This window comes from Tyto alba, unplaced genomic scaffold (assembly GCF_018691265.1).
Source record: "Tyto alba isolate M040663 unplaced genomic scaffold, T.alba_DEE_v4.0 Super-Scaffold_19, whole genome shotgun sequence".
Classification (NCBI taxonomy): domain Eukaryota; kingdom Metazoa; phylum Chordata; class Aves; order Strigiformes; family Tytonidae; genus Tyto; species Tyto alba.
This window is the reverse complement of record NW_024881281.1, coordinates 4,824,692-4,834,194: the sequence shown is the minus strand read 5'-3', so window position 1 is coordinate 4,834,194 and position 9,503 is coordinate 4,824,692. Positions and strand designations below refer to the sequence as shown.

At 42.1% G+C, this 9,503-nt stretch overlaps 1 protein-coding gene across 1 annotated transcript in view; it reads left to right on the top strand.

Moving 5' to 3' along the window:
• Positions 1–4,276: 4,276 nt before the first annotated feature.
• Positions 4,277–9,503, top strand: part of ITGAE (integrin subunit alpha E) — a 32,043-nt gene continuing 26,816 nt past the window's right edge. Inside the window, exons 1-8 of the mRNA XM_042791421.1 lie at positions 4,277–4,343; positions 5,241–5,338; positions 5,753–5,823; positions 6,343–6,460; positions 7,107–7,244; positions 7,603–7,724; positions 8,417–8,568; positions 9,158–9,308. Of these exons, the coding sequence (XP_042647355.1) occupies positions 6,391–6,460; positions 7,107–7,244; positions 7,603–7,724; positions 8,417–8,568; positions 9,158–9,308 (633 nt within the window). The 5' untranslated portion in view covers positions 4,277–4,343; positions 5,241–5,338; positions 5,753–5,823; positions 6,343–6,390. The remainder of the gene's footprint in view (positions 4,344–5,240; positions 5,339–5,752; positions 5,824–6,342; positions 6,461–7,106; positions 7,245–7,602; positions 7,725–8,416; positions 8,569–9,157; positions 9,309–9,503) is intronic.

Here is a 9,503-nt window from a genome sequence, read left to right as displayed (position 1 = left end):
CCTGGGCATGCTGTCATAAAATGTCAATGTTTCTGACACCAATAATATACAAAATAAAAGGGGAACACCAAGTGCTCTGTGTGTGTGTGAGGGGAAAGCTTTTGCAATAAAAAATTACTATTGAGTGATATCTGAGAGCTGACATCTCTCTTAAATCCCTGCTGTGAGTTCACTCGAGTCAATCTGTTTGCACATTTCAATGTGATGTAGCATGTCCACAGAGCAAGCACCAAAGGACAAGGTGGACAGTACAAACATAGACCCTTTTCCAGACAGATCCTGTTGTTCCAGGTATACTAAAGGTGTTGATGGACAGAAATGGAGACACTACTAAAAATTACATTTCAGTAACATAAGTTTATCTTTTAGTAGGTCTTTGCATCTGCAGTTTTATTAAAATGTCACTAGCATACGCCTTGAAACCTCAGTTAGGAAATCCACAATAGAGTCACTTTGTCTCAGCAAGCACAATGAGACGTGCAGATCTGGAGAATCATCAGAGGGAGAGAGCAGCTTTTGCCTGGTATTTCCAGCCGTCCTTCCTTCCTTCACCTTAAAGTTGAGCACAATGAGATTGCACCTGTACCTACTCTTCCTAATGAGTGAGTCTTATCTCTATATTTATTTTAACTATGTTGGAAAAGTTTTCGAAACAGTAGTTTGGAAACAGTAATTTCTGGACACTCAGACTGGTCCCTTAATGTGAGCCAATAAAATGATTCTTATCTAGAAAGTTCAGGGTGTTTGGACTTGTGTGGAAAGTCCTTAGTTTGCAATGTGTATTTCTGTTACTTCAGATAAAGTCATACATTTGGGTGGAGAGAATTTTATAATTCATCCTTAAGGGGAGGAAAGTGGCTGTTGGGTGAAATTATACTCTCAAATACAAATCTAACAAGCTACGTTTGGCCTTTTATATTTTTTTATTTGTTTGTCTGTTCACTCATAGTTAAGTAGGTAAGAGTAGAATGTAGGTGAGATTTTTTTTGTTCTTCCCTTTCTAATGTCACTTTAGATACACTCTGGATTAAGCAGTATGTGCTTTCAGAGATGTATTTCCTGCAAGTTTTTGGCTTATTGATTTCCTTAACAAGAGCTCTAGGACATGTAGGATTTTTTAAAGGATAATTCAGAAGACCTTTATTTGGGAGTAAGTTTGTATAAAGTAAAGCATAGGTATGAATTAGAAGGAATGCTTCATCAGTCTGAGTCTGTATCCACGTCACGGTGTCCTGTAGCCTTGTGGGGACAATTCTGCCATAAATTAGTCTTTAGCTGCTTGTCCCAGAAGGGGTAACACCCTTACACTGCCACTCCATTTGTTCAAGCACTGGACATTTGCACTGGGGAAGTTACTGGCCCCTCTTCCAGTGTGGTCCACAAATAAATGCTAATTTGATTGTATGTGATAGAATTTTCGTTTTTCTGGTTCCCTTTTCAAAAGACTCAATATTGTATATACCTGCTCCATCTGTATGGAAAGAATACAATTCTTTAAGTATTCATTTCATGCCCTGATCATCCTCATGGAATTCCTGACAAGTTTTATGCTTCCAGTGTCTTCGGGAAAAAAATTGTTATTCATTTTAATCTTTTAATGAGATGCCCATCAAAGTTGTCTATAGCTTGCTTTGCTGTGATTTCAGATTTAACATCAAGATTTATGCTCTTTTCATTAGAGTTTGACTTCTACATGTTGTATGATGATGTAATATTTCTGCTAATATCTTTGTTCTCATGTTTGTCATTATGCTAAGTAATTCCCAGCTTTGTAAACACATAAATTCTTAATGGATGTGACTACAGAAGTTACTGATGTTTTTCAAATCTTGATGTTTCTTGGTTTGACTTATGCAAAATTAAGGTGGTATCATGGGTGGAGGCTTCTATCTTTGTGTGCTTCTCTAGAGCTTTTCTATCACTCTTCTCTGTCAACCTTTTTTTGCATTTGTGGCTTTCACTGATGAAAATGGCAGTGCAGAAAAATGTAGTTGTCTGACCTGGCGGGTCTCAGTTATGTTCTTACAATGAATCTAACAGATCTGTGATGAGTGTCTAAAACTCTACAGCTAATTTGTCTGTATAGTAGGCTAATTGGCAACACCTTTTTTAAATTTTTTCTCAGTTTAAGTACGGTGAACTTAATTTCAATAACTAAAGTGCTAAAACCCCCTGATTCATCTGTGTTGGAAATCCCTGTGAGCAGGGAGTCAGGAGCAAAAAGTTCAAGTAACTCAGCTTTGTAGGATGGCAGCAGCAGAACTAAGTGCAGAGTTGAGGAGCCTCTGGTTCCCAGGCCAAATGCTATACAAGCATTGGCTTGCATGGGAATATTCATTCCCAAGGAACTGGAGCGAGGTTAGCTCCCTGGACATCATTCTTCCTTCTTATTGCCTGCTTGTGAATTGTCCCTTCAAAGACAGTTGAACTTTCCAGAGAGCTTGTTTCAGCATATCAGGAATTCTGGCTTTGTTTTAAAGCAAGTTTGTTGGAAGCCTTTGTCAATGTGTGGTATTGTTAGGCTGATGCTCTTACAATGGAAACATACACAGATGCCTGGGAGCATCTCTGAGTTAATTTAGGTGTTTAAATGGGTAAGTGGGATTTGCAAAGCAAGGCAGTAGTTCAGGACAGTCTGCCTATGCTCTGAAAGAGATGTGTGCTGTGTGCCTGAAGAATGGGACACTTCAGGAAGCAGAAGCAAAGACTAAAAATTCAAACTATTTGTACATTTAGTGCCATTGCTCCAGTTGCAGTGTTTTACTTTTCACCTGTGCTTTCACAGCCAGGCTGGGAATTGCCATGGAATTGATTGCATAAAATCAGATTCAGTTCTGAGTAAAATTATTATCAGGAAAGACTCTACATGGACACGAGGACAGATTTTGACCTTGTTAGTACATCAGAGGTTATGTTAAAAATGCTAGACTGCGTGTTTAAATACAGGCTCAACCTGTAGCTTCTAGAATTGAAGTCTGGGCATTCAGAGCAAGGAATTTTGGCTGGAGTAATTTATAAAATTCAGATTTTGTACTTGTCTTTTGTTCTAGTTTCAAACAGGGACAGAGCTTGTGACTGGAGTTACTTGGGCTTGTTCCTGAGGTTAGTGTGAAGTTTTCAAAGTTGTGTAATTGACAGAGGTTCAGTAATACAGTACAGCTCAGTGCTTGAATTTACAGCATTTATTGTAGTAGTTTGCCTTTCATGCATCCTATTTTGTGATATTTTCAGTCTGTCACTTAAATTCAAGTATATTTAACTCCTCAGCCTATGCATTTACTGAAGTGTTAACACACTTACAGAAATCAAGAACTGAGGTGTGAACAGCAATGAGAGTTAGCTTGCCACAGTCTTACAGCTAAACCACCAGTATCAGCCTCTTTTTGTGGGCTGCCTTGCAAGAAGGAAGTTCATTCATGCAAAAAAGAAGTTACCTTTAGGATGCCAATTCAGTTACAGCTCTGTGAATAATGGGTAGAATTATTTATTTTTTTTTTTTATGATTCATTTATATCTATTTTTGGAAGTTATTGGACTTTTAGCAGAGCTGCATCTTCAGCAGATTATCCATCAAATTTGGCACCAATTTACTGTCTTGCTGCCAAGCTTTGAGCTTTTTGTTAACATCCCACAAAATCTATGTTCTCTTCTTACCAGGTTTATGACAATGCTATTCTTGTGGGGAACAATCCCGCTGCTACCCAAACTGCCTATTATTTAATCTAATGGGTTTCAGTGTCCTGGTCTGCTGAATATCAACTTTACAAGAAGTGAATCCACTGGTGCCACCCTGAAGTGGCATGCCACATGCACAAGCCCTGGAGTTTTGTTTCCTCTCCTGCCTAAACACAGTCTTGTGAGCTTCAGCTAGCAGGAATGGTTTGTGATACCCAAAATGAACTTTCATAATAGAACAACAGGACTTGTTTTACTTTATTTTTCATTAGGCTGGATAAGAAAATCCTTCGTTAATCTAAATCAGTGAAATCTCTGCAACTTGGTATCTCCCTCCCAAGTGTCTCTGCTGTCGTGGTGGGCAGGGTTCAGGGATAAATGGATCAAGAGCCTGTTAACTATGACTCTATAGGTCACAGTCTGCGCTCATTTATTTATTTGTTTTCAGTGGTCAAGTCCTTGTGGAGCTTTAATGTTGACACTGGCAAGACATGGATCACACCACACACAGACTCTTTGCTGTGGCCCACGGTTCTTCAGCACTCGGATAAGAATACAACCATGTAAGGAATAGAAGAAAGAAAAACATACCCAGACTTCCCAGGTCTTTATGAATGCATGTGGCCTGAGGTCATGTAGCTTCTCCCTTTCTACAACTGTTAGCACAGGTTTGTCTGCCTGGGACCCAGAACTGCTCCTTAGTTCTCAGGGGCTGATGAGGGGTGTTAGAGCTTCATCAGTGTGAGGTGTATGTTGTCAGCCTGTGAGTCTTTGCGGTGCTTCTCCCCTCACCCCCGGCTATGTCATGGTAATGTACAGGAAGGATGTCTGCTCATTTAACTAAAGGGCAGAAACAAGCAGCTGGGGTTTTGCAGTACTTCCTGGCATACCGCATCATTTCTAGGGCTGCAGCAGTCATGGCACCCACCAGTTGTCAAGAGTTCCGTTGTGAGCTTGGTCTGAAGAACATAAAGAGCTGGAAACTGCTGTATTTTGACTATTGGGTTTGTAGAGGAAGAGAAGTGCATATCTAGGCTGGTGAATAGAAGCCAACCACAAGTGGTTGCTATAGAGATAACCTATATTACACTGAGCAGATTGCTCAGGCTGTATAGCAGGCAGTGTATTTTAAGTTTCAGAGTAAAGAAACTTTTCTACTCCCTGAACAGAAATTGGCTGACTCAAAGAACAGTCTCTGTTTCATACATCAGTGCAGCCATTTCCTAGTATGGTGGTTGGACTTGCTTGCTGCAACTCCAGCCTCCCTTTATCTCCAGTGTTTTATGGGCAAGTCACTTCAGAGCTCTTCCTTGGTCTGGAATACCTCTCCTGAATTCATGGTTCCGATAATGGGAAGGATGATGATTTGTAGGAGAAAACAAGTGTTTTCCTCTTAGTGGCTGATTCAGCTCAAAACCACACTGGTGTCCAGTTAATTAAGAGACATTGTCAGAATAATGGGTGGCCACCCTGGCACATAGATGATTATTTTGCACTGCGCTGCCAAAGGACTCCGCCTGATTGTGCTACCTTCCCTCTTTTCCACCTTTTGTCTCATTCCACAGGATTTTGGCTACTTCCTCAGTAGACAAGGGGCTGGGCAGGCTGAGGAAGTGCACTGTTTTGCAGGAGGAGATCCAGTGCCAGGAGATACCTCTGCGAGGTACAGTCCCGCTTCCCCTTCCCAATTCTTATTTTGCCATGGGCATGGGGGGGTGCAGAGTCTGGGTGTTTCAGACACAGCTGGGCACACTGCTATGTCCCATAGACCAGCACTTCACAGAGAGAAAAGCAAACACATAGTCCCAGTGGTTGGGAGTGATGTGTCTGGAGGCTGCAAGGCCTCTTCTGCCACAGCTTAAGTCTTCACCTAAGTTCCCTTGAAATACAAGACAGTGTTTTGTTTCCACCATATTCAGTACTGCTACAGTTGCTGATAACATTAACTCTGAGTCCTCCTTCTAGGAGAGCAGATATAGTTGACCTCAGTAGTTGTAGCCTTTTTCTGTATTTGCCCAAGGCTGACAAGTACCGTATCCATTTCAATTCTGTTCTTCATTCAATTATTCAATTTCAGGAAATATTAAAGGGTCCAAAAACGTCCAGGATGGTGGCATATCTGTTGACAGGAATTCAGATTGGATCCTGGTAAGGAACTGAAAATATCCATGGCTAGAAACGACTGTATTTTTCCAAAATGCTGTGTGTTTTTGCTGGGAAATGCAAATGAGCAGACATAACAGAAGGACAAAGGCTAAAATCTCTTGGCTGGAGTGTGGCTGGTTGGAAAGCCAGCTGGTGCATTTCCAGCCAGGACAGAAAACTGAGAAGGGCCCTTCTCATCGGCTGAGGACTGCAATGGACCTCGTACTTCCCTGCAGCCACCCCCGCGCATAGGAGAAAGGAGATTGGCAGAGGAGGCTTTAGGAGAGCCACCGATTTGGAGGCTCAGTCTGGTTGGTCCCCCAGCCCCATTCTGCCTGAGCTCAGGGCTGGAGTCCTGGGTAACCTGATGCAGCAGAGGTCACGTCAGGGAAGGTGCTTTTTTACTCTTGCTGGGTTTTGTGCTGTGCAGGGGGTGCTGAATGTTTGCCAGATGGCATTTTCAGTCCTCCTCTGCCTATGGCTTTGCTCATCATTCCTTAACCTCTCCCGCTGCCCTCACAGGCTTGCCTGCAGAAGAAGCGCCGCCGAGCCTTCACCTCTACTGAGGACATGAATGGAGTCTGTACTCTGCTCACCGCCGACTTGCGCAGCACAGCGTTCCTCAACCTCACCAAGATGGGTATAGGAACAAAGCCAGTACTGTGTCTTTGCAGAGGAATGGAAATAACAGCACGAGGCTCTGCCCTAACAGCAGGAGCCTTCTCAGTTCCTAACCAGCAAGGTCTATTGTCTACTGGGAGAGACATAGAGCTGAATTTTAACATGTATTATATTGACTTCAACAGGGTTACAATGTTCAGCCTTGAAGATTAGCACAGAGCAGCAGGAATTTTCTGCTGTGGTGTCCTATGCCTCCAAAAGATTCAGCTCTTAAGCCAGAATTTAGAAAAGTGTCGACATTCTTAGTGGATGGATGTGACAAACATCCACTGGGATTTTTAAAAGTGTCTGGGCACTTAAGGCTGTTCCTTCCAACTTAATTGTGCCTTTGGGCATTTAATCAAGGGAGCAGAGAGCTGGTCTGATTGTCTACCCTCGCTCTGCTTCTTGCTGTCACTGTAAAGAAGCTGACTGGTTTAAATTAGACACCTAGATGGTCTCATTCCACCTTCAGTTGTCTAATTGCTATTAACAGTCTGAATCTCAGGTCATCTGCAAATTTGGGAACCTAGGTAGAACTAGATCCTGAGTTTAAGGTATGTTAATTAGAAGAGTATTTTCAAAAGGTAGAGTGTAATTTTTTTCTTGCTTTTTAAAATCTTTAGTTGAGACCAAATTAAATGGCATTCAAAGTAAAAACAACAAAGCCGTGATTACTGACACCAGCAGCTCTATCAGCACAGACACCAGCAGTGCTTGTGGTGAGCTCTTCAGCAGTGCAGGAAACAACCGCATGTGCAAAGGTAAGTACTGGACAGGAACAAGCATTACATACTTCTGTATTAGCTGAGTTTGAGTCAGCTTGCATTCATCTGGTGAGAGAGAGCTGGGGAGGGAAATAGTTGAGGTTTTGAAGGTTATTTGTAATGGTAAATTTTAATCATTGCTACAGTGATCATTAACTGAGATTTTTAAAAAATAAAACCAGTCACTACAACATAGACCACATCCTCAGCTAGACCTGCTTTCAGAATGGCTGGATGGTGCTGTAGTCAAATTTTTAGCTGGTTAATAATGTGTCAATGTTTCTGAACCCTTGATAAATGTTAGGTTGTTTAGGTATCCCTTCACACGTCCTTTTATATTTAACTGCATTGACAGAACTGGGAACAGAAATTGCTGTCATTCTCGGTGGATCAGAAAACACCACGTCAGATGATTTCCAAAATGCGAAGACTTCTATCCTCAATATGATGAAGTCAATGTGGCAGAAATGCTCGAAGGTGTGTGAGCCTCCTTAGAGTTTCATAATCTGATAGGCAGGATGGATCAGAGCTCTAATGAAGAATGAAGTCTACTGGTTCACATAATTATTGCTTTTTAAACTTCGGAGTGATGCTGGTAATGATTCAACATATTTTAATGCAAGAGTTAAATGTTAGTGAGCTGAGGAGGAGTAGCTGAAGAGGGAAGTAGAAGAGCTAAGAGTGGGTTTTCATGCTGGAAACATGCCTAGATATTTTATCAGGCAAATCTCTCAGGGCACCTTGAAACAGTACACACACACACAAAAAAAAAAAAAAAAAAAGAAAAAAAAAAAGAAAAAAAGGAATGGGGCTTATAAGCCATTACTTTAAATGATTTAAATAAATCTGGGGACAAAGTGAAGCTGAGCCATGTGGTCACAAAAGGTCTAGCCAGATAGATAAATACAGGAACTTCAGACAAAAATGGTTGTCTTGAGCCAAAAGAAATTAAGTCAGTTCCTGGAGCTGATCCAAAAGGGATCACCAGAATACAAATGTGTTGCTGGAGACAGAGGGATAAAGACAATTTGATATACCTCTTACTTGCAATATAGTTTTCTGTGTTTGTGCAGTAAAGTTTGGGACTAAACCTGGCACTCTGAGGGACTTCGGGATCCTGCCTTAGATCTTGTCTAGCCAGCTCTGGCTTTGCCATCTGCTCTCTCCAGATCAGGTTTGCTGTGGTGCAGTATGGAGCACAGATCCAAACTGAACTGAGCCTGCAAGAAAGCTGCAACAGACTAACTGCTTTCTTCAAAGTTCGAAACATCAAGCAGCAGAGCTCACAGACTGACATTGCAGCCACACTGCAGCACATGTTGTGAGTTCACGTGTCTCAAGAAGCTCTGGGAACACTCAAGTGATTCCTTGGGTTCCATGTGCATCACTCCAGCCTCCTGCTCCTTCTCTCTACTGTCCTTTATCTCACGCTCTCAAAGCCCTCACTTTTCTCATGCTTCTCTTAGTGACAGGCTCTGCCAGCTGAGGCCTGTGAATGAGTCTGTCTTGGGGACCATCAGGTCTACAAGGAGAAATTGCCAAGAGGCCAAGTGTGAAATCTTTCCTGGCTGACACGGGGCTTCAGAATGAAAATTCTGTCACTTGGATCGTTCTTTAAGCATGCGTTCATTTGTAGATCCAAAGCCTTTCCCATCTTTTTCACTGATCTGCTGCATCTCTGACAGTCATGCTTTCCCTCTTGACTCCATTTTCTTCTCAGTAGCATGACTCTAACAGTACTGACCCACACTGTAAAAATGCCCCGTACCTGTGCCCATTTGCCTTGCACATCCAGACTCTTGTGGGCTGAGAGCTCAATGAACGTCAGCACCCTGCCACCAACACTGACATCTCTAGCTCTGCAGACATGGCTTGACCTATTAAATACCTCTACGCTTCTGTTTCCACAGGGATAAAGTCTTTGAAAGCAATGACTCCAGCCAGACTGATAACAAAATAATCATTGTCATGGCATCTGGGCAAGTGTTTCTGGAAAACCATAGATTGAGAAATGTGATGAAGTCCCTGGAAATGGCTATGGTCAAACTCTATGTTCCTGGGGTGAGTGGGAAGCACCATCAAAGTACATCATCAAAGCACATATATAGGGGCATGATGTTTCTATTCATCCCATGTGTCTGCTCATATGCTTTAGCAGTGAGCAGAAGAAAAAGTAGTCATGCATTGGACTTGCAGGATGTCCAGTCTGAGATGCCCTGGCTCCTTTGATTCACTCAGGCCTCCATCTTCTTGATG